The sequence below is a fragment of the Choloepus didactylus genome, chromosome 15 (assembly GCF_015220235.1).
Source record: "Choloepus didactylus isolate mChoDid1 chromosome 15, mChoDid1.pri, whole genome shotgun sequence".
Taxonomy (NCBI): Eukaryota; Metazoa; Chordata; class Mammalia; order Pilosa; family Megalonychidae; genus Choloepus; species Choloepus didactylus.
Window position 1 is genome coordinate 33593549 of NC_051321.1, and position 25856 is coordinate 33619404.

The 25856-nt window shown below is 39.1% G+C and overlaps 1 protein-coding gene across 2 annotated transcripts in view; it reads left to right on the plus strand.

Moving 5' to 3' along the window:
* Window positions 1-25856, plus strand: part of LOC119510088 (dynamin binding protein) — a 112387-nt gene that overhangs the window by 72669 nt on the left and 13862 nt on the right. For both annotated transcript variants that reach the window (XM_037804165.1, XM_037804166.1), the window contains 7 exons: window positions 14896-15089; window positions 15928-16027; window positions 17975-18122; window positions 19206-19223; window positions 19625-19824; window positions 21272-21402; window positions 22650-22754. In XM_037804165.1, the coding sequence (XP_037660093.1) occupies window positions 14896-15089; window positions 15928-16027; window positions 17975-18122; window positions 19206-19223; window positions 19625-19824; window positions 21272-21402; window positions 22650-22754 (896 nt within the window). The remainder of the gene's footprint in view (window positions 1-14895; window positions 15090-15927; window positions 16028-17974; window positions 18123-19205; window positions 19224-19624; window positions 19825-21271; window positions 21403-22649; window positions 22755-25856) is intronic.

Here is a 25856-nt window from a genome sequence, read left to right on the forward strand (position 1 = left end):
CCATTCTTTCTTTTGTTCTTTCATTTTCTGTTCTGTGGACCTCTAGGTCATTGTTCAGCTTCCTCTAGTCTTGTATTATGAGTATCCAGAGTCTTTTTATTTGGCCAACAAGTTCTTTTATTTCCATAAGATCTTCTATTTTTTTATTTAATCTTGCAATTTTTTCTTTATGCTCTTCTAGGGTCTTCTTTATGTCCCTTTTATCCTGTTCCATGGTCTTCTTCATGTCTTTTATATCCTGTGCCATGTTTTCATTCCTTGATTGTGATTGTTTGATTAATTGTGCCAAGTACTGTGTCTCTTCTGATATTTTGATCTGGGTGTTTGGGATCGGGTTCTCCATATCGTCTGGTTTTATGATATGTGTTAAGATTTTCTGTTGTTTTTGGCCTCTTGGCATTTGCTTTGCTTGATAGGGTTCTTTCAAGTTGTAAAAAAAAAAAAATACCAATCTAATTTTTTCAGAAATACAAGTTGGTGTTGTACACTTTCTCCAACTAACCAGCAGATGGCATCTGCGAGTCACCTATACCCCTCAAGTCAGTTCTCCCCAACTCTGTCTCTGTGGTGTGTGGGGAAATGATTTTTGTGGGGTTCAGTTGGTGAACTCAGTTTGGGTTTGTTGTTGGAGCTGTCCGCCCTGAGCATGGTGCGTGTGTCTAGGTGGTCAAGGAGGCAGGGCTGCTTTAATATTCAAACCTCCCACGTGTTCCCAGAGATTCAAGGCCGCTGCAAGAGTCTAAGCCTTCGTTTCAGTTCTGCCCCAGACCCTGTCTGTTGCTGACCCACAAACCACTGGCATTGATGTAGCGTCACTAGGTTTTCTGAGCGGGCCCCCCTTTTCAGCTGTGATCTTCCAGGATCTCTACTGAGGGAAGGCTGTGCTACGTCACTAGTGCACGTTGTCCCTCAAGGGAAGCCCCGGGCCGCCGGGCCGTGCAGGGGTGCTCTCTGCCTGATGCAAAGATTAGCCTATAATTCTTGACTGGTGTAAGTTCTGAATGAAAGGCAGGTAGTAGAGCTGGGCCCCACCCTTTTCCTCTCAGAGAAGATAGACGTCTCTCTCTGCCTGTGCCACACCCCTTTCTGGGTCACAGAACTGGGAACTGAAAATGGCCGAGGTTTTCTCCACTGAGTCGAAAAAGGAACAAAGCTAGTCCAAGGCGACCCTCCGGCTCTCCAAGGTCAGTCGTCACCCAAAGCCTCTGTCTACTTGTTGGGGATTCGTACCTCATAGTGAGCAGTTCACACTCACTAATTAAAACACCCAGTTGGAACTCAGCTGAGCCAAATTCCCTTGCTGGGAGAAAGCTGCTCTCTGGCACCACCAGGCTTTGTAGCTTGGGCTGTGGGGGAGGGGTCTCCCGATTTGGATCCGCAGTTCGTTCTTACAGATTTTATGCTGTGATCTCAGGCATTCCTCCCAATTCAGGTTAGTGTATGATGAGTGGATGGTCACGTTTGTCCCCCTGCAGTTATTCCGGATTATTGACTAGTTGTTTCTGGTTTTTTTTTTCAGTTGTTCCAGGGGGACTACTTAGCTTCCTCTCCTCTCTATGCCGCCATCTTAGATCCTCATTGTTTTTTTAAATATCTTGTTCAGAGTTGATAATAGTATGGACAGGGAGGTAAGTACAGTATAAGCTACTCTGCCATTACTAGACCAAAAGTTAGCACTAAAGATTTGCACTGGCTAATGACATGAATAGTTTTAAAGGGACGGAGACATGGTTTTCTTGGGAAATTTCAATTTCCATATTAAATGTGTTGAATTTAAGTGATATTAGGATGGATATGAGGAATTCTTAGAAAGAAATATGAGGCTAGAATTCAAGTTTCAGAGTTGGAAGCCTATAGCACTGAATCCTTTTATGTTATTCGAAGAAACCTTAAATATCAACAATGCAGTGTTTTATTAAGTAATGGGTAGTGTTTCAGTTTGCTAATGCTGCCGTTAAGCAAAATACCAGCAATGGATTGGCTTTTATAAAGGGGGTTTATTTGGTTACAAAGTTACAGTCTGAAGGCCGTAAAGTGTCCAAGGTAAGGCATCAACAATCAGGGGTACCTTCACTGAAAGATGGCCAATGGTGTCTGGAAAACCTCTGTTAGCCCGGAAGGCTGGCGTCTGCTTGTTCCCAGGTGGCGTTTCAAAATGGCATTCTCCAAAATGTTGCTCCTGGGGCATTTTGTCCTCTCTTAGCTGCAGCTGCTCTTCAAAATGTCGCTCTCAGTTGCTCTGAGGTCCTTCCTTCTGTGAATTCCTTTATAGGACTCCAGTGATCCAATTAACACCCACCCTGAATGGGCGGGGTAACACCTCCATGGAAATTATCCAATCAGATGTTTCACTCACAGTTGACTGAGTCACATCTCCATGGAAACACTCAAAGGTTTCCAGTCTAATAAACACTGATATATCTGCCCCCACAAAATTACATCAAAGAATATGGCTTTTGGTGGGACATAATATATCCAGACTAGCACATGTTGCCACCCATTATTGGGTCATGAAGTCTTTTTGGTAGGTTGCAGCCAGCATTTTAAAAAAATAAAATATTAATTAAAAAAAAAAAAATTCTGATGGCGGCACAACATTGTGAACGTAATTAACAGCACTGCATTATATATTTGAATGTGGTTAAAAGAAAATTTTGGTTTGTATATATATTACTTGAATGAAAATTTAAAACAACCCATAGGACTGTACAATGCAAACAGTGAACCCTAATGTAACCCATGGACAATAATTAATAGTACAATTTTTAAAATGTTCTTTCATCAATTGTAATAAATGTACCACACTAATGCAAGGTGTTAATAATATTATAATAGAGTGATAGATGGGAATGCTGTATTTTATGCGTAATTTTTCTGTAAACCTACAACTTATGTAGTAAAGACAATTACAATGAAAGAAAAATAAGTGAGTAGAAAATTTCAGAGCACATCATCACAGTAAAAATAAGTGTGCAAACTTTTGTTTATATATGTACTGTATATATACATATATATGCATATGAATGTATGTGTGTATATATACTGAGTCACCAAGTGTGGGTCACAATCAAATATGTTTGAAAAACACCCAAGTCCAACCCACTCATTTTATAAATGAAGAGACAGAGCTCAGAGGAAGTGAAATGTGTACCTGGGGTAACTCAGTAAAGCCATAGATCAGGAGTAGAATCTGGGTCTCTTATTGCCCAGACCAGTGTTGTTACTACATCACCCCAGTTGAAGCCAGAAGTGCACCTCATTCTGCATAAATGGACATGAAAGAGCAGAGTGATATATAAAGCAGAAGGTGGAAGAAGATAATACAACAGGAGTAATGAGGAAAGTAGAAAAACTAGGAAAGTATTGTGTTAGGGAAGCCAGGGGAGGGACTTCAGGAGGGGCGGAGCTGTGTTATAAGCAGCAGAGAAAGAGGACCTGGAAGCCTCTAGGCGGTGAGGAGTAGGAGGAGCAGAGGCACCAAGACATATTACAGAGGGTTTTGGAGGGAATTGGTGATAAGAATTTAAAAGCAATTACTTAAAAATCTGGACCATAATTACAGAGGTGCAGCAGAATCTGGGGAGATCTTTTGTTTTGTTTTTCCCCCGAAATAAGAGAAACCTGCACAGATTTTAAGGCACTTTTGCCAGCGTTACACAGATGGTTCAAAGTTTTTAGGACTCAGTTAAAGGTTCTTTTTATTTCAAGAATGTGAAGGTGATATCTCTGTAGCTGCAGTTTGTATTCAGAAAATAGAAATAAAATACCTACCAAGATATTAGCTTTTAATCCTGGTTAGTTTCAGCTGTTGATTGTAAACCCTAAGTTTAGCAGATGCCAAGAAGTCTCTGCTACTCTAGAAGTCTACCAGGGGATACAGAGACAAAGAATTAACTGGGTAATGACAAATAGCCAGCAAAACAGAACCTTGAAGAGTTCGTCATTTAGTACCAGGAGTAATACCATCTTAATTTGCGTTCTTGACAGTTTTCGGTGCACTTCTTGCAGCTCTTTTCTGATTTCATTCTGTTACAAGACAACAAACATGAGCCATTTGTGTATTTCCCTAACAGGTATTTATTGAGTACCAAGCACTGTGTTAATGTGTTACAATTACCTTAAGATCCAGGTGAGGGGGACTGTTGAGCCTTGGACAGTGGGCATGCAGAAAGGATGGAAGAAGCACAGAGGCGAGCTGGGCTTGTGTTCAAGGAATAATAATAAAGAATAAAATGTAAATAGAAACAGATAATTGAGGTATGTTGTGCTAAGTTCTATAAGAGTGGCAAGTGTCCAGTACTTTGGACTCACTGACAGGAAACTGGATTAGTCTATAGAGACCTCATGCACTGTGACCCTGCTTGTAGAAATAGTTAGAGCTAATGTGGTTATACCAAATTGAGAGGAGTAAGTGAAGTAAGAGTGGGAAGTAACATAAGATTTTAGAACCAAAAGTAACCAAAGAGCCCCCAGCTCCTTCGCTATGCATGCAGAGAAGGAGGTCCAGAAAGGTTATGTGACAAGCCCAAGGTACACAGGCAGGAGGGGAGGCAGGGCTAGACCCCAGGTCTCTTGATTTGTGGTCCAAGTGATTCATTACCTCTAAATGAATCTAAAAGCATCCCCAGAAACTAAAGACTGAAGAACAAAGCTGAAGGGAGAGATGGGGGGTAAAGGGACTGAAAGTTGGGGTGCTGAGATCTCACTGAAGTCTATACAGCTTGTATGATGGGGTTCCAGGGAGAACCCAATCTATGTTTTCTTGTATTGAGGTTACACTTTTTCCCGTTTTGGCTAGAAAATAAGATAGTACCGACCCATATCCTAGATTTAATCAGATCTTACTATCAAAATATTGGATTACGCTTCGAAATGATCCTTATTTTGAGAGATTAGGTCCACCCTTTTAAATAAATATAACCAAAGTACTTAATACTCAAGTTCATTCTATTTTTTATTATTCTTTTGTTTCATGAATTTATGTCTTGCCTGTTTGATTAGATTCATTCATGTGAGTGGAAATAACTTTAAAGACCATCTAATTTAACCCTATTCATTTTATTGTCCATCTTTTTTTCTTTTTTTTTTTTTTTTGGCGTTTATAAAGGGGATTTATTAGATTATAAATTTACAGTTCTAAGGTCTTAAAAGTGTTCAAACTAAGGCATCAACAAGAAGGTACCTTCACTGAAGAGAGGCCAATGGCATCCGGGGTTCCTCTGTCACATGGGAAGGTACATGGCCAGAGTCTGCTGGGCCTCTCTGGGGGTTAGCTTCTAGTTTCCATTGCTTTCTCCAAAATGTCTCTGGGATACTGTCTTAGCTTCTCTCTCTCACCTCCTGTGCATCCTTGCTTGTTTCTCCCAGGGCGTTTCTCTCTCAGCATCTGGAGATCCTCTCTTAGCTTCTCTGGGGTAAACTCTGGATTTCATCTCTTAGCTTCTCTCCTCGTTCTGGTTTCAACAGCTATCTCAAAAATGTCTCTGAGTGTTTTCTCTCTCCACTTTACTGTTCTTGAAGTCCAGACAGATGGAATTTGACTTGCCTAAGACTAAAAGCTTTTGAGGGCATTTCACCTTCCCTCTACCCTAGCCCCATTTCCCAGCACTTTGCTTGGTTGCTCTATTAAATATTCATACACTTTTGTAATTAATACTTGGAATAATATTTTAATTCAGATCAACTGATTATTTTTTTGAGTGGACAGTCATAAAGGGTACATAAAATGTTATGAGAACAAATTGAAGGGAAAAATAAACCACCTAATATGAACATTAAAAAGTCTGTTTTTATAGGGTAGGATAGAAAAACAGTCATGTAGATGAGCACATTTTGAAACGTCGCTGTAGTATTATTGTTAAAAAACAGAATATAATGCAGGAAATGGTTATGCTCCTATTGTAGAGACATGACCCAAGCAGACCTTGGATTCAATGGAAGGAACACCCACTTGGGATGCTAGTTTTAAATATGCTGCTTTATTAGCTATTTGACCTTAGGCATGTCATTTAATTCCTTTGTGCCTGTTTCCTCATTTTTAAAATGGCAGCAAAGATACATTCTTTCGAGATATGGCAAATATAACATTAGATATGTGTGTGTGTTATAAAGTTTTTTATGTACAGTTTTGTTGGTTGACAATCAAAAATTTACTTATTAAACTGTGATAATTTCTTTCTAATCCTTTGGAAAAAAAATAAAATGTTTGTCCTGTTGATTGCTGCATAGATATTTAAAAATAGTAATCACCTCACAGTTTTAAGCATACCAACACAATACCTCTCTAAGATTTATGTGTATTTGGTGAGTGTTCAAAATGCTGTCTCAGCTGAAACAGTGTTAAATTTACTACCTTTGCACAATAAAAAGTTGTGGAATCTTGGTTTGGGGGTACTTTCCTCTCCCTTGCCCTTCTTCAGGATGGCCTGGATAAGGCCTGGAAAAGGAAGGGGGAAATGGGAAGTTTTGAGCTAGGTTTCCTGAAGCCAGTGCTCGCAGCAGGGATTTTACTTCAGGCTCCTTGCCAGAAAAGGCGGGGCAGCTCCTAGCAAAAAGCCACAAGGAAAGTTTTTTCGTATGTTGTTGAGATTTAGGGCCTAAGTATAATAGATTTATTTCTGACTTTTGGTGATCCAGGTAGAGTCACCCTGCAGAAAAAAGTTTTACATTGAGCAGTATAAACTTTCTCCAAATAGAAGAAATTAGGTACAAAAGGAAAAGAGGTGGGGGCTGGGGTGGGCTGTCTGGAGTGATGTGGTAATACAGAAAACCAGGATTTATGATTCCTCTGGTCGAGTCTGGTTGAGAAGATGAACAAATTTACCAAAAGGCTAATAATAATAATAATAATAAATAAATGAATAATTTGCTTCCTTTCAGTGTTTTCTAGACCAAGATTACAATTGTGTTTTTGCTTTCCTTATTAGTCTGGAGAGCTATTATTTCAATGGTCTTTTATTAACCACTTTCTTTAGCAATCTAAAGGAATTAGGTAATGCAGGAAGCCTCAGATTATAAAAAGGTGAAGAAAGAGATTGAAATGAATTACAGGGTAATTGAGAGTTGACTGTTAGAATATTTTTGTATTATAGCAAATATTAATTTTCTGTTTTCTTATCTTTGTCCTATCAGTTATTACATGTCCACTATAGAAATATTTAAAAATACAATAAGTATAAAGAAAGGGGAAGAAATGATCAGAATTTGTATAACCTTCAAGACTTTTTCCTTTTCAAAAATGTACATTGAATATACTTTCCCATTTTTAACAAAATTGTGATCCTTTCATAAACTGTTTTGTAACCTGCTTTTTTCATTTAACAGCACATGCTGGACATCTTTCTGTGTTAATAACTATAAACCTACAACTTAATGACTATAATATTATTCCATTATACAGATATGATAATTTATTTAGCCAGGCCCCTTTTGAGGGAAATTTTGATTGTTTCCATTTAAGTCATTTCTAAACTCTTTTAAACCTTGGTGAGCATTCATCTGTGTACATCTTGGTGCACTCGTCCAAATGTTTACTTAGGATACATTCCTAAAAGTGGTACTTCTGGGATAAGAGGTATGGACTTTTTTTTTTAAAGAAGTAGTGGAAATATGAAAATTTTTTACCTCCTGCCATATTGCTTAGTGTGTCAGATCTCTCTGAGTGACCAAGAAGGATCTGTGGCTTCATTAAAGGTCTCTCCCCTTCCTTGAATGCAGTGACCCAATGACTTGATGAAACAGGCCTTTCTCGTCATTTCACATGATTTCTGCCAAAAATGATCCCGAATGCTACTGGATATTTATTGTATATGACACTACTAGATTCCATTCTGTCTGAGGGATTTATAGTTTACATTATATGGGTAGAGTATATAAACAATACTTTAATATATTCTGGTAAGATTTTAAAACTACCTACTAAGGTTATTTACACTGATCCTTGTATTTCAAATCCCAGTCCGGTCCTGAGGCAAACTAAGAATTTGATGGGTTCTCCGTCCGGACCTTTTTCTATACATTTATATATTATATATGTAACTAGAAATATGTAGAGGTTTTGCACGGTTTCCTTTTTTTCTTCTTTCTTTTTGTCTCATTTCCTCTTTTCTCTCTTTTCCCTTTATCTCTTTTCATTGTTTACAAAGATGGCATATTTTTCTGCAACTTTCTTCTCTTGGTTTCTTGCAAAGTGTTTATGAGTGTTTGTGAGTGAGGCTCTCGGTTCCTGTGAATTACTCTGAGCTGTTGCTCTCCTGGGACCCCACAGCTGAGCTCTGCCACTTTGTGATAACTTTAGGTCAGGTAGGGGTCTGGGTTCCAGGGGAACCCCAGGCAAACCTAGGGCCTTGTGAGGGCTGGGGAGGGGGCTGCAGAGGGTTTTAAGACAGACAAGGGAGACAAACCCTGCCTGCTTTACAGTGTTGCCTCCAAGACCTCCCACTACCAACTCCATCACAGGAGATGGATTCACCTTCAGAATCTTCCCTGAAAGAAGCATACCAAAAAGCAGTGCTTAGCAGAGGATAGGAAAAAAGAGAGAATAATCTTGGATTACAAACTCCTCTAGCGACATGCTGAGGGTCTTCAAACTAGGGAAGGAAAATAAGCAGAAGAGAAAGGTGCTCAGCCTGAGCAAAGCCAGGCCGGGTCCAGTAAGGGGCGTATTCCAGCTCCATCCTTTGGAACTAGCCCTGCTCTGATAGCCTTGGTGACTGGGGGCTATTCGTATGTAAATAGCAAAAGCCTGGGGAAAGGCAGACCCTATTCAAAGGACTTTAGGAGGTCGAGGAGCATTCCTGAGCTCTGGAAAGATTCTACCCAGCAGATTTACACTTCCACTCCCACGTACACACGCACCAGAGTCTGGGCACTGCAGAGGTGGTTGGAACCAGCACTGCAGTGAGCTGGTCAGCCTCCTCCTCCTCCTCCCCATTCACGCACAGCCCGGGACCTGCTGGGAGTTCACAGATTTTCCCACGAGGGACAGAGGCGAGAGAAGTGAGTGACTCTTCTCTTTGACTCTACTTGAAAGCCTGTTTGTTGTGGGAAGCTGTGGATTAATTGAATCTCTACGTTTGAACATTGAAAAATGCGCCTGGTGAGCACTGATCCAAAGGGGGTGAGGGTCTCGGGAATCAGGACTTCAGGGCGTTGGGAGGGTGACCCTCCCACCCCCACCCCACCCCCCAAAAAACACAGCTAATTGTTTTATCAAAGAAAGGAAATCTGCAGTCTGCCCTTAGCTCCTTATTACTTGCAGGCCATCCTAGGAATAAAGTGAGAGCTCTTCTGCCCATGATTTTGAGAGGCTGATACTGGGCCTCAGTTTCTACCACATGCTTGCTTATCCCCAGATTTTATTGTTCTTATGGAAAAGTACAATTTTATGTATGTGAACCAATCATTTTCCACTTGGTGCATTTTACCTTTCTCTGGTGCAGTGGACATTTTCTGACCTATCTTGGGAAAGGACTAACTTTTCTAGTTATTATCTTGTTTAATTTCCTCAACAACCTTGCAAATTAGATATCATTAACCCCATTTTACAGATAAGGAAATTGAAGCCCAGAGATAAAAATTGACTTTCCCTTGGCTCCCCAGCTAAGAAGTAGGGAAGTATGCAAGATTCAAAGTCTGTTTTCCCTGCAGCTGACTTCTCTCACTTGGTTATCCCAGATGATCAAATTTTAGATCAATTTGTTTAATAAAGTAGATTTTAGAATAATGGAGAAACAGTTTTGCATTTGAAGTCATGGATAGTTAAAGATTGCAACTTTGAGTAATTCAAGCTAGGTATTAGTATGACTTGATCTTTGAAAACTGTCTTTGAATATTAATATGTTTGTGGAGCTGTGTTTCATAAAATATGACCTGATGATAACTTGCTTCTTCAGAAACACCTACGGGTTTTGTTAAATTGCAGATTCCTGAGTCCCACCCAAATTTCCTGAATCAGAATCTCAGAGGTGATGCCCAAGAAACTGCAATTTAACCAGAACATCCCAAAGGGATTTTTATAGCAGTTTTTTTTGGTGTGTGTATGTTTTTTTAAAGGCTATGAAAGAGTTTATAAATCCTTCTGGGGGAAAAAGGCATGCTGGTAGTTTAAAATAATTTTTACTTTTTCTTTTTTTAATATGAACAAATCTAATTGAGTCTCTTGATCATAGCCTTCTGATTGACGAGTAGGGGCTTGCTGGTACTTCATGCTTTCTACTTTTGTAATTGATTGAACTTTGAGTCCTGGGAGAGAATAGTTTCCAGGGAATTTTTAGGATTTGCAGCAAATAAACCTCTGACCTTTTCTAGTTGAGATTCCAGGCTAGAGGCACAAAATGGTGCAGGATTAAGTGCATAGGATTTGGATTTAAATATATTAAGGTTCTGATTACAGAACTGCCATTTACTTACTACATAACTTCAGACAAGTTGGTCAGCCTCTCAAAGCCTAGGTTTTCTTAACTACTTTAAATGGGAGTAATAATACCTACTTCAAAGTTTTGGTGTATTAAATGAATACAGGGGCACAGTATGTAAAGTACCTGACATGTGGTAGGAATCCAGTAAATGTTCTCCTTTTTCAGAGTTTTTTAGTACTATATTAACAAATTTCTCTTCTCAGTGTGCTACTTATGGAACTATTTTGGGGACTGAGATTCTGTTGCTTTGAAATCTCAAAGAAAATTTAAAACAAGGTCATCAAAAATAAAATTTTTATAAGCTACAATTAACTTAGAATCATAATTTTAGCACTCTAATGAAATGGAAGTTATGTTGAAAATGACATGAATGTTGAAATGTTGGCATTTCTTCTATTAAAAAAAGTTCAAGAAAGATTTTTTTTTCCCATTATGCATTTTTTAACTTTATTTGGAATAATACCAAATTTATAGGAAATTGTAAGAATAGTACAAAGATTCCTTTTGACCCTTTACTCAGATTCACCAGTGTGAAAGAAGGGAGCCCACTCCGTCCTCTGTGTTCCTGCAAAAGGAAGTTTTATTCTACTCATTTCTACAGGTTTTTATAGCATGCAAGGTAGTCTCCTATGTGACTGTTTTCAGGTATTTCAGGGAGGGTACATTTTTTCTAAAGCCATGAGGTGTGTTTACATGTCTTTAATCTCAAGGGACAATTTCTTTTGGGCTAGACGGGAAACAGCAGGGGCAGGAGACGGGAGCATGGAAGGAGCCCGGCAAAGAGCCCTTCTCTAAATTGCTGTCTTCCTTCAGACATGCAAAGCTTTTGGCCTTTTCCCAGCTTGGTGCCAGCTGTCAGGCTTCCAGAGTTTGGGAAGTGGGCCTGTTGTATAATCTATCTAGCCAGGGTACCTTCCATGTCTCCACACACCAGTATTTAATATTTTGCCACATTTGCATTTTCATTCTCTCATGTATAGGTTTGTGTGTTTGTGTGCATGTGTGTGTGTGTTTTCTGAACTGGCTTGAGAGTAGGTTGCTTATATCACGCCCCTTAATACTTTAGGTGTATTTTGTAAGAACATGGATATTCTCTTACATGACTGTTTGCCATTTAGGGGAATGTAATCTTTTATCTAATCTGCAGTCTGTATTCCAGTTTCATCAGTTGTCCCAATAATGTCCTTTATAGCAATTTTATTTTACCTGGAGCAGGATCCAGTTCAGAATCGCACATTGCATTCGGTTTCATTTCTCTTTATTTTTAATCAGGAACTGTTCCTGTGGCTTTCTTTGTCTTTCATGACATTGACATTTTGAAGAATACAAATCCTTAATTTGAATTTGTCTGTTGTTTCCTCAAGGTTCATTTCAGATTATGCACTTTTACTGGAATACTGCATAAGGGATGTCATTTCCAGATAGAACATTTTGGAGCACATGATGTTTGTTTGCCTTGTATTTGGTGATAGTAATTTTGATTACTTGGTTAAGGTTTATCTATTTTCTCCCTTATATGATTAATATTTTTTATATTTTTTCATTAATAAATAATTTGCAATAAGTAATTCAAAACTATGCACATAATCCTGATCATCATCAAACCCTATCACCACCACCAGAATCATCCATTTGTGCCTGAATCAAATTTTATTCCGATGGTTTTAAAATGGTGGTTTTTCTGGCCCCCATCCTTTCTTCTATATATATAAGTTGCCATATTACCATAAGAAAGAGCTTCCTTTCCTCCCTCTTTCTTCATGTATTTATGCATTATCAGTATGAATTCATGGAGTTTTATTTACTACATTATAATCCATTGCTGTGCTTATTTATTTATTTAAAAAAATTGTGAGGACATTTATTCATAATCATGATCAGACAATTACATTTAGCAGTCAACAGCATGTAGCTTCCCTGTCACTTCTCTCCTCTCCTCTCCTAAGCTTTGTTTCCTGGCAAAGCTGTTCCTCCTGCTGCTGCTGTTGGACCCACTATGGCCACCTTGGTTTCATGGTTTGGCAAAGTACTGGCCTCTACCACCATTAAGGACCAGAGCTTCTTAAAAGGGCCAGTTTCCTCCCTTTGGGGGTCCAACATTTGAAGATTGATGGTTGTAATTGCCAAAATCATTGTAGCTTCCACCACGTCCAAAATTCCTTGCATCATTACTAAATCCATTATCGCCATCTCGGCTGCCACCATATCCACCACCACCTCGGCTGCCAGCAAAGCCACCACGACCGCTGACGTTTCCTCCACAGAGTTGTCATTCCCACCAAATCCACCCCCACAGCCACCACCAAAATTTCCAGAACCACCTCGGCCTTTGTGGCTGAATGAGGCACTGGTCATCTCTTGCTTTGACAGGGCTTTCTTTACTCCACAGTTGTGGCCATTCACAGTATGGTATTTCTGAATGACAGTCTTATCCAGAGTCATGGTCGTCAGAGGTTACAAAAGCAAATTCTCTCTTGCCACTGCCTTGGTCTGTCATGACCTCAATCACTTCAATTTTCCCATTCTGCTCACAATAATCTCTTAGGTGATGTTCTTCAGTGTCTTCTTTAGTACCACCAACAAAGATCTTTTTCACATTTAAGTGGGTCTTTGAGAGTCTTCTTTTGAGACTGCCCACTTTGGTTCTACAACTCTTTCATCCACTTTGGGTGGCCTTGCATTCATGTCCATATCCTCCTCGGCAGTGGCAACTGTGACAAACCCAGAGCCTCTGGGGCACTTGATGATTGGCTGTCTCATTACCACATAGTCCATGAGTGTTCTCCATTATGCAAAATGCTCCTCAGACTCCCATCGGTTGTTTCAAAGCCCAGCCCTCCAATGAACAGCTTCCGCAGCTCTTCGGATTCTTTAGACTCTGACTTAGACGTGTCAGCAATGGGAGGAAAGACTTTAATGAAGCTTCCTCAGCGACGTCCACAGGCAGAAAAAGCTATTTATATTTTGATACTCATTGTACTGGATTTTGGCCAACGGGATCCCCTTCATCCAGGCTCCTGTGTCCTTTTGACATGCCCCATCATTTTGCTCAACACTTCTTCCTTTCTGCCACAACATGTTTCAGGTTTATTACCTTCCTTCTGTGCCCAAGCTCTGGAACTAGCCATTTCTCCAAAGAACCTTTGGTGGAGTTTCTTTGAAGGAGAATGTTTTTTAGAGACCAGGATCTAGATGGCAGTCTTCCTAAAACATTGGAATTTTGACATAGACTTAGGGAAGAGGTAGTGGAGCAGAATTTTGGAGAATAAAATCTCCTGTGAAAGGTTAGCTTACCATTAGTAGTTTGAACGCTTGTGGTTTTTGCTTTTTACATCGGGGTAGAAATAATCTTGTAATCATACACAGAATTATCAGTGTATGAAGTTACCAAATTTGCATTCTAGTGGGTCTTAAGGAACTTGAAATAAACTAAGTAGAGATTGCTTCACTGTCAAATCTTTTTCAACTGTTTATTTTAAATGAACATGCTGCCCCGTCTTCATTATAAAGAGCAGCAAGTCAGAATCTTAAAACCACCCTTTGGAACTTAGCTCTTTAGATCTATGGTAAAAAATAAATAACTCTCATTCTACATATCTAAGTTACAGTCAGGTAACTAAAGGATAATGACTGTAAAAGATACATACTTTTGTTGTTGTTTTGCAGATTTTATTGAGATACATTCACTTCTGTATTCCACCAAAGCATATACAATCAATCTCTCACAGGAGGTACATATTGTTTTTACTTTTAGAATCATGCACACTGTTTCTGTAGAAGTTCTTTTAATTGAACATAGTGTTAAGGAATTTCATGTTTAATATGTTTTAACTATCTTCTAGGACATTTGAAGTAACAAATTGAAACCTGCTTGTGAGTCTTCCTTGTTGTTTTGATAAGGGGAATGTAAACAGTTTTGCATATTTCATTATATGTTAATCTACCATCACAGAGGCTGGAAGATGATGGGCTCTGGGCTTACTCAGATCTCAGATGGATAATTCCCACCTAATTCTGGTCCTCCCCTTAGTTGAAACCTTATTAGTCCCCTCCATATTCTCTTTTTTCCCCCATAATATTTTTTTTGTGCGATATCAATGTTTTTGATTTCTACTTGGTATTTCTGCTGGTCATGGAACAGGTTTTATACCTGAATAGGTGAAAGCAGTTCTTGATGAGGACATCAGCTTCTTCAAAGGGAATTTACAAAGAGGTTTTGGACCCTGATTTGTCCTCTTAATATGGGCTAGCCGCTCCTTTTTTAGGACAAATCCTAGAAATGGTATTTCACGGGGCTAGAGAAGTTCTCTCTGCAGGGATGGCTTTCTAAGCATTTCCTCTGTGTAGAACCGATGTGTGGGATCAGGTTTCCTAGTGGTTGACAGCAATGAGTTCTTTGGTTCCTCTTTGCAACTCAGTGTTGAAGAGTCTTGTTTCTAGGCCCAGAGCTGCTGAACAGTTCTCTTTTCCCTTCTAGAGATGACCCTCCTCTCCTCCCAGTCTTCATCACTGGCAGCCCCTTCTCTGTCAGCGTCAACTGAAAACCCAGAGCAGAGAATGCTGGAGAAAAGAGCCAAGGTGATAGAAGAACTTCTTCAGACAGAAAGAGACTACATTCGGGATCTGGAGATGTGTATTGAACGGATCATGGTACCCTTGCAGCACGCCCAGGTGGGAACTATGTGAGAAAGTTAGCCTTACCTTAGGATGTGGTGCTCCAAGCCTGAAGCATTAGCATCTGGGAGCTTTCACCAGAGATTCATTGGGTTTGAAATAAAGTCGTGATTGCTGCTACTGCTCATAATTCAAGGGCCCAACATATGTGCGTCATCAACTCACATCTTTAGAATCCTGCCACTTATCAAATCCACCATTAATTAATTTACCAGTCTTGTTGTAGTATCTCCCAAGGCATTCTGTATTTCTACTGCTCCTAAAAACTCTTTAAAATTCCAGGGATTCTGTAATGTTGCTTTACTAGGAAGTCTGGATAATGGATTATTGTTGGCTCCGTCACCTGATTGTGTCAGTTCATTCATTTATTCAGGAAAGCCTTATTAAACGTCTACCATGTGCATGTGCTAGGTACTTTACTTTTCTATATGCTGGAGATAGTAAGGAAAGGTTAACGTTATCGCAGGGATTTGCAGTCCTTCTTGCTTGGGTTTGTACTTTCAGAGCAGTCACTCCCAAGTAGTTCTATTGGAAGTGGTTGGTGCCATCAAAATTTGGGTATTGGGTGGGAATTTGTGTCCCAGCATACTTACAGACACTTTGGTTCCACAGTCAGTTTATTAAGGTAGCAAGTAGGGAGAGAAGAGTAGTTGGATCAAGGACAAAGGGTGATATTAAAGATGATGGTGGTTATTTTGGTTCTGGAAACTGCCTGAGAGAGTGAGTAAAGAAGATGACCTTGAGCAATGTTGCTCCAATCCTTTAAGGGATATTCCTAGTTTGAGTGGATATGCCATTATTTTATTTTCATCTGTCTTTTTGTTTTGTTTCTCAGATTCCAAACATTGATTTTGAGGGACTTTTTGGAAACATGCAGATGGTGATTAAGGTCTCAAAGCAATTACTGGCTGCTCTGGAAATCAGTGATGCCATAGGTATGACTCCTGCTGCTGTTTCAGAAGCAGCTTTTTTTTTTAAACTTCATGGGGGTTGAAGGAAGAAGGGATCTTCCTGATACTGAGTAGTTATGCTAGGAAAATGAAGTTTTAGTTGCTCAGTTCAGAGGTTATTTGGCCCTCTGCTTCTCCTTTTATTTGTAGCCTGTTTTAAGGTGAAATAGGATATCAGTGGTAGAAGTTTTAAATGTCAGATGGTCCAGTGTTCAGATGGATAGTTTCAGCCCATCTGGTCAGGAGATCAGTTGTATGCATTGCACACATTATTTTTTTTTTCCAATAAAATAAAATAGAAAATAGAAAATATCAGAATATACTGCAAGTAATAAGCATAGCTACTGTTTTTTGAAACTTTTATTTCAATTCTATGTATGTGTACAGAGGCATGATTTAATATATATTTGTTCATGTGGGTCATTGTCAACAATGTTTAAAAAACAACCATCTAGTTCCTTATATATAAGGGAATTATGTTAGTTAGCTGTTGTCACATAACAAATTACCCCCAAGTTTAGCAGCTTAAAACCATGAACACTTATCTCATAGTTTCTGTGGATCCGGAATCTGGGAGTGACTTCACTGGATGGTTCTGGTTCAGGGTCTCCCATGAAGTTGCTGTCAAGTTGTTGGCCTGGGTTGCATCATCTGGGACCTGAGGATTTGCTTCCAGGGAAGCTCACTCTCCTGATTGCTGGCAGGTCTCAGATCCTTACCATGTGAGCTTCTCCATAGGCTGTCCTCATGACATGGTAACTGGCTCTCCCCAGAGTGATCCAAGAGAAAGAGAAAGCCCAAGACTTTCTTTTATAACCTAATCTCAGAAATAATATACCATCACTTCTGCCAGTTCTCCTGACTGACCATACAGGCCAACCCTGGTACAATGTAGGAGGGGGCTGGATCCTGTCATTTTGCTATGATTTTGGAATCATAGTTGCAAGATGGCTATCACAGTTCCAGGCATCCCACTACAAGCATCACAACATCCAGCAGAAGGAAAAGGTGACCCTTGTGTCTTTTTAAGAGTGAGCAGACATTTTCCAGAGCTCCCCCAGCAGAATTCTCTTTATTTCCCATTGGCCAGAATTGGGTCTCTTGCATACACCTAAATGATCATTAAAAAGAGGAATAGTTTTTATGATGTTTGCTTAGATTGGGCAGTATTTACCAGTATTACCTTGAGAGAAGTGGACATAGGAACACTTTTGCCTTCCTGCAGAAAGAGGGAAATGACTATAGAATGGTATCCAATAGTGCCACATAGTCAGTAGTTTCCTGAGTACTCTTCTAGGTACTCAAGTACTCTTCCAAGATATGTCACACATGGTCTTAGATGTTCCCTCCAATAACCCTATGAGGTTTAGGTACTGTTAATTTTATTTCATAGAAGAGGAAACTGAGACGTAGGGAAAATAATTTGCCCACAGTCACGTGGTTACCAGTTGGGGACTAGTATTCAGGTGTGTCACCCGAGCACATGCTGTTAACCTCTTTATAGAATACAGCTCTGTGTCTAGCACTTTCTAGACACCTTATAGCATGGCAAGAGAAACCAGAGCCTGGGGCCCTTGCCCTAAGTAACTGGAATGGTCAGAGAAGTTGAGGAAGGGGAAGCACACACTGATTTGACTAGAAGGAAGCCACAGCGACCCAGTTTTAATATAATGGTGAGGTATAAAAGCTAATTTTATATGGCATAAGAAATAAGTATCTGAAGGCCATTTATTTGAACTATGAAAGGAATGGAAATTTGAGGGGAATGTGATATGGAAAAAAGAACAATAATAATAAAAGCATAACCATGAAGTACTGGAATTTAGGCATCTGTGATAAAGTTTATAGAAATGAGTCTTTCTTAGAATCCTTGGAATCCAGGCAAAGAAAAGAAAGCTACTGAAAACACTGTGTGCTTATGCTATTCCCAAGGACCTGTGTTCCTTGATCACCGGGATGAGCTTGAGGGAACGTACAAGGTTTACTGCCAGAATCACGATGAGGCCATTTCACTGCTGGAAATCTACGAGAAGGATGAGAAGATCCAGAGGCACCTTCAAGATTCTTTGGCAGATCTTAAGTAAGAGTTTTGATCACTTTCCTCCCACCCCATGGATGTGCCCAGACTTCATATGACATTGATATCTGTGTGTGTAATATATATATATATTTTTCATTCTAACTTGTTTATTTTTCAACTTCACAATACATTGCATTTTAACTATTGTTTTAAAGTCAACATTCATTTAGATTTATCAGTTACCTTCTTGGGTCTCAGATCTTCCATCTGTCATCACTTTTCTCCCTGCTTAAAGTATACCCTTCAGAATCTCCTTTAACAGGGGTTTGCTCATGACAAACTGTTTTTTCTTTGCCTGAAGCTGTCTTCACTTCACCATGTTCTTGGAAAACAGTTTTCAATGAAGAGTTGACTTCTTGGTTTTAGCCAGAGTATTGAAGAGATGATTCTCTGGCTTCTGACTTTCATCGTTGTTCCTTTGAGGGTCATCTGTCTTTTTAGTCTGGCCAATCGTAAAATCACCTCTTGGCTTTTTTTTTTTTTTTTTTTTTTTTTTTAATATGTATATATATCATATCTGTATATATATATCATATATGTATGTTTTAAATGTAAATGATTATATATATATATATATATATATATTTATTCTGTTATGTAACTTACCTTTTTCTCATTATATATCATGGAAATCTTATGTGGCTTCCTACTTCTACTTTTCAACATCTAAATCACTTATCTATGCATAGGTGTCAAGTAAAATCACTTATCTATACATAGGTGTCAAGTTAGCATTTTCAGACAAGAAATAGCCAGGAAGATAGTTTGGTCCAGATAAACCAGAGTGTAGGTAAAAAGACCAAATAAAATTATTTTTGACAAAACCATCAGTTGAGGTTCCCTGATCTTAGGGAGACAGTTTATAAGGAAATAATGTATGTATAAGTAGATCAAAGTGCAGTTAGGGGCTTACTAATGTTTTTTAGTAGACTAGATATGCCAGCATAAATATTCATAATTTCCCTTTTATACCATGTGATTCTTGTCTGCCCAACTAATAGAAATGCCCTGTGAAGAATGTGAAAATCAGCATCATCTCCCTAATGAGCTGTCTCTTTTCTTTTCATGCTCACTGCCCTGTAGGAGCCTGTACAATGAATGGTAAGTTCCCTTGCTACTCAATGCACAAACTCATTTCTTCAGTGGATTTTTTTCTAACCCTTAAAAGACTGACTTTATTTTTTTCCTTTATAACAGAAACTTAAAAGTAGACCACTCTTTGTATTTTCCTCCATAGCACTTACCACCAAATGACACTTTATATAATTTGTTTGTTTACTGCCTGTCTCTTCCCACCAGGGTAGTGACTTTTTCTGGTCACTACTGTATCTCTGGCATCTAGAACAGTACTTGGTATTTATTAGGTGCTCAATAAATATTTACTTAATGAATGAAAGTGGCAAGTAGGTGAAAGGACAGAGCCATATTTAGGAATGACAAATCCTCCCCCTAGGCAGGGAATTATTGATAATTGGCCAAAGTCTGTTTTCCTTCTCTTCTAGGGGATGCACAAATTATATTAACCTGGGCTCCTTCCTTATCAAGCCAGTGCAGAGAGTAATGCGTTACCCACTACTGCTAATGGAGCTGCTGAATTCCACCCCAGAATCCCACCCAGACAAGGTGCCTTTAACCAATGCAGTCCTTGCAGTCAAGGAAATCAATGTGAATATTAATGAATATAAACGTCGAAAGGACCTGGGTAAGAAAATGTTACTGAAAAGGGGATGTGCCCTAAAGAATGCTTTCCTTCCCAAAGGAATTCTTTACTTCACCAGAGTTGGACAAGGCAGGTGGATAGGTAATAGAGCTGTGGTAAAGAGAGCATTAGACTTTGAGGGGAATGTGATATGGAAAAAAAGACCAATAATAATCATCATAATAAAAGCACAACTCATGGAATATTGGAGTTTAGACGTCTGTGATAAAGTTTATAGAAATGAGTCTTTCCCAAGACATATGAAGACAGATTAGAGAATGGTTGATAAGATGAGTTCTGGCAACCATGGATAATTGCCTTCTCAACTCATTTAAGGCAGTCCTTTTCAATCTATATTGAGATTTGTTTTCTCTACATTACTAATGGATGTCTTACTGCTTCCACTAAAATTAGGACTTTTTGTCTTCTTTCAGAAGACCCCAATTTTCCCATTTCTCTTAGTCCCCTCATTCCTGCTCACAACCAACAACCTGCCTCTCTGGTTTGAACCCCTCACTTCCCCTTCTGACACTGCAGTCAGTTGCCAAACCTCCCATTCTTTCTTTACAATGTGGAGTGAGATGGTGTATTCATTTCTCTTTTATCAAATCTCTTATTGAGGCCCTAATTTAAACATTCCGTGAGTATAACAAGGTGACTGTGCTAAATTGATATATTATTCATATCCTTAAAGGATCTATAATGTAGTATAACCTCTTTGCCTGTCTTTCTACTATTCTCCACTGTTTATCTAAAATTGTCTTCTCCACCTTCTGCTTCATCCATGTTGCCTACATCAGTATATGATGTTGGCTGCAGCTGTTAAAGCTCTCTGATGTGAAGCCCTTTCTCTTGGTCCCTATCTCCTAATATAAAGCGGCCTTCGTCTTCTACAATAAAGTGTGCTATTTTGCTGCCACCCTACCCCTTGCTGCTATTCTACTTTAACTCTAGACTTTTCTGCAGATTTTGTCTAATGTAAAATGACACAGTAGTTAATCAGATGATTACCATATAGCATATGATAATTTCATATGCAGTATCTCATTTCATCTTTAAGATGGCCTTGTAAGGTTAGGACTGTTACATTCTACATTTTACTGAAGAGGCAAATGAAGTTAAATGACTTATCTAAGGCAACACCTTGAATAAGTAACAGATCCAGGCTTGAACTCAGAGATTTCCTTGACTCCAAATTCTGGGTTCTTTCACTTGCACCTTCCTCCCTCCTTGTCTTTAACCCTTTTTCATTGTGCTCACACAGTGTCTCTTTGCTGTTCTTCAGATAATATATCTGTCCATAAATAGCTATTTGTAATATTTTGTCTCTACTCCTCAGTTATAAATTCACCAAAGACAAGGACTAGCTCTAGTTGGATTTTATAACTCAGTAGTATGTCCATGCTCAGAAAAATGCTTCCTTGACTCACCAACTTGACTCACTCCCTAGTCCTCAAGTACCGTAAAGGTGATGAAGATAGCCTTATGGAGAAAATTTCCAAACTGAACATCCACTCCATCATCAAGAAGTCCAACCGAGTCAGCAGCCACCTGAAGCACCTCACTGGCTTTGCTCCTCAGGTGAGATCCTTGCTCTCGCAGGGTCAGCATATCTTTGACAGTTTTCCAGGGCTCCATAGGGCAACGTGCGTGGTGCAGATTGGCACGATTCCTTCCTAATGCATCCTCTGGTGTTTGCCAGCCGGTGGGTATAGGACCCTGCCTGGTCCTCCATTCGCCCTGTGGTGAGCTGCTTACAATGTGAATGAAGGCAGACTAGGAGGCCAAATCAGCCAGCATATAATCATTACTGTGGTACTAGACACCCATAGGGGGCTTATAATCAATTTAGGGAGACAATTAAAATTCTGGGCATATTAGAAGCCTAGTATCTAGTTCAACATCATATTGTTGCAACGTTTAAGAGATTAAGTGCTTTGAATTGCAGTTAGTTTAGTGTCAGTGCTGAAAGTGGACCTGAAGTCTCCGTTTGTACCACGTGTTTGTGCAGCAATTCATGGAAAATACAGCTAGAAGATAAACAGTTGCTGAGCTTTGTGTTTTGTTTTCTAAATGCTGTAGTACTTAAGAAAAACAGGACCTTGGTAAGAGTGAGCTTCATGTTGATGTGAGATTTAAGCTGAGCCTTAAATGAAGGGGGAGTGGGAGGGGCCTACCTGGCAAGGGCATCAACAAATGCGAAGGCACTGGAGTCAACAAATGTGTCATGAGCCAGGAATGGAGACAAGAGCAGCCTGATCAGAACAAAGGATTTCCGTCAGCAGAGTTGGAAATAAGGTTTGAAGGTAAGGAGGGCCTGTCGGTATTTTGGAGGTCTTTCACAGCCACATAGGAGGCGTAAGCTCACGACTTGTGCCACTGTTTCTAATCTTTTATAATTACAATTTATATGTCCACCAACAGTTAAATATAATAAGACATGTCCATACAATTAAATACGATGCAGTTGTAAAAAAGAACAAGGCAGGTCTGTGTGTATGGGTTTGGGATGACTTCCAAGAATGGTATTAAGTGCAAAATACAAGATGCTGAACAGTGTATCCCTTGCTCTTCCCTCTACACCCACTTGCCTCCAAATATATATGGAGTGACTGCCTTTACAGAAAGTGACTTTTTTTTTTTTTTAATTAATAAGCTTTACTTTATTAGTTGTGTCAGTCATCTACTAAATTCAATTCAGTATGATTCAGGGAACCATTGAAGATTTTAAATTTGAATGAAAGGTGTTTTTAAGTAAGATAATTTTGCCAATAAGATGATTGAAGGAGAGTCCAAATTCACTAACAACGCTTGTTTACTTTGAACAGATAAAAGACGAAGCATTTGAAGAAACAGAGAAGAACTTCCGAATGCAAGAAAGATTGATTAAATCTTTTATCCGAGACCTGTCTCTCTACCTCCAGCACATCCGGGTGAGTGAAGATACATCACTGTAGTTATAATCGCCCATGGTACAAGTCTGCCTCTTCCCTGTTCATTCGGCATATTGTTTACTAAACATCGGATGATCTAGGATCATATGACCATTCTGCCACAACATACTTTTTATTGGGATTCCTATAAGTTTTTTAAAAGTTAAGCTTTAGAGATCGTCTCTGTTATATTAATTTTGAAGTGGCCTTGCTCTTTCCTCCTCTTTCAGTTTTCATCACCCTTTTGACCCACCACCTTTTTTTTTTTTTTTGCTGTCTCCTCTATCTGGTTATGTAAGAAGCGCTTTTCACAGTTAATTTTTTCAAAATAATTATGAAGAGTAAATATTGAATACAGTGAGTAGGAAGCTGCACAACAGCAATCTTAGTCAAGCAAAAGAGCAAGTTGTGGATAAGATAATAATTGTAGGAGAATGATTCCTAGAGGAGTGTGCTTTCCTATAATAATTTTAACTTCCAGTTTATTAAGTTGCTATACGTAAGGCTTCTAAGGTTGTTTGAACCATAAATAGGTTTGGAGAGCTGGTGAAGCTAAGTCATGAGCTTAGGTCTTTCGTTGCCTTGGTGGTGTTTCATTCACAAAGTCAGAACCAGGACTCGAATCCTTTCTATCCTTTACCCCTAACTTCTCTATTAACTCAGTAGAATGATGTATTTATAAGGCACATGTTCCCTTATCCTTCACGCATGAAATCTGATCTTTAAAAAATAATTTGCTTTAAAAGATATCCTTTGCTTTTTTTTTTAATCTTTTTTTTTTTTTCCTGATGAAGTAAAATGATACAAAATTCAAAAGGAAACAAAAGGGCTAAGTAAAATTTTATTGTTACTATACATAGGGCTTCCTACCCCAGTCCCCTGTCATCTTCTGTAGAGGCAGTCACTGTGATAAGGTTCTTCTCTCCTGTCAGAGATGGCCGCATGTATAAATTTGGAGCAGGGGATACACTATTCAGCATCTTGAATTTTGCACTTAATACCATCCTTGGAAGTCATCCCAAACCCATACACACAGAGCTGCCTTGTTCTTTTTTACAACTGCATAGTATTTGATTGTGTGGACGTGCCATAATATATTTAACTGTTGGTGGACATATAAATTATAATTATAAAAGATTAGAAACAGTGGCACTAGGAATATCCTTGTAGATACACCATTTTGTGATCTATGCAAATATATGTGAAGCCCAGGGTACTGAATGTGTTGGTCCAAAGCATATGGCAGCCTAAATTTTGATAGATGTTTAATTTCTTAAATATGCCAGTGAAAACTCCCCAACAGCAGTGTGTGAAGTGGTTTCCCCACTCCTTATCAACACACAGTATTATCAAAATCAAAATGTTTTATGTTTGCAAATTAGGTAGAAAAACATTTTAATATAGCTTTAATTTGTGTTTCTTATATTATGAAAGAAGTTGAGGATATTTTCTTATATTTGGGTCATTGTATTTATTTAGCAACTTTTTGACTTGCTGGTCTTTTTCTTACTGATTTGTAGGACCTCTTTGTATATTTTTCTGAGATGATGGTTTGGAAATATTTTTCTCCCAGTTTAGTGAACACCTATTATTGAAATCTTGTATTGGTAGGTTACTTTTGCTATAATTCATTAAACAACATTTTTATAATTATACTATTAACTATAGTCCATCGTTTACAATAGGGTTCACTGTTTGTGTTGTACACCTTTATGTTTTGTTTTGTGTTTTTAAATTTTTATTCTAGTGACTATATATAACCTAAAATTTCTCCTTTTAACCACATTCACGTATATAGTACAGTGCTGTTAATTATTTTTACCATGTTATGCTACCATCACCACCATCCAATTACCAAAATTTTATGATCAACTCAAATGGATACTCTGTACAACTTCAGCATTAGCGATCCATTCCCTACCCCCACCCTGCCTATTTTTAATCTCCATTATTGTGATTTTCATCCCTATAAGTACTCTTTTTTTCCCCCATAAATAGTCTTATGTTTCTTTTTTAAAGTTTCTAATTTTTCTTTTTGTTCACCCATTGTCTTTTTAATATACTTTATCTCTGTGTCCATATTTGGTTTATTTCTATCCATATTTTCCTTCAACTCCTTGAATTAATTTAGGAGATTTGCTTAGACTTTTTTGATTAGTTATTCCAAAGTCTGTGTTTCCTCTTTAAGTTTTAATTTGTTCTCTTGATTGAGCCATATCTTCCTGTTTCTTGGTATGGCTTGTGATTTTTTGCTGATGTCTGGGCATCTGATTATTTTGATTGCTAACTCTGAAGGTCAGTTTCTCCCTCTTGCCTAGGGTTTTACTGTAGATTGTCTGTGTGTTAAGGCTCTTCAGTGCTTGGTCCAGCTTATACTGCATCTTTAGAGCATCCTGTGCTTAACTGTTCAGATTTTCTCAGGTTTTCCGCACCTGTTTCTTGTCCTGGACATGCAGTGCAACTTTTAATATTGCCCATTTATGTGCAATTGTTTCACCTCCAGGAGAAGATTTCCTTTCCTCTGTTTCTTCTCCAGGAGTCCTGGGCTTTTTTGTTTGTTTTTGTGCATATTTTCCTCCCCAGTGTCTATGATTTGCCCAACTGCTCTCCCATGCCCAGTAGCCCCTTTTCATTACAAATTTCGGTGCTGGAGCCTGCCTTGCCTTATAGCAGTCAGTTTTCCCTTTTTTCCATGAGGCTTTTCTGCCTCCAGTGACTCCCACGAGGGGGTATGCCACCCCAGGGATCCAGATGGGGTCAGTGTTCAGAACAGCCCGTTTTTTTCATTTAGGCACTGCTGCTAGTACTTAGAGGCTGGTTTTGTGGGTGCACCGCTTGCCAATAGTTCCAACATGGGTCTTTTGTTTCCTGAGGGCCTTCTGTATGCTTGTGCTCCACCCAGGGTCTATGTGGCCTTGGGCCCCTTGCCCGAATGTGAGTGGAGGTCTAAGTGTGTGTCTGCGACCGTCGCAAGAGGTGCCCAGGCCACTGTGCTGTGTGCCTCTTAAGCCTCCCAGGACCAGGGGAGGGGAGGATCCAGGCTGGCAGGTCCGAGTTGCAGATCCCTGACCTTCTTTTTTGGTGGGTTCTGTTTTTTTTGTT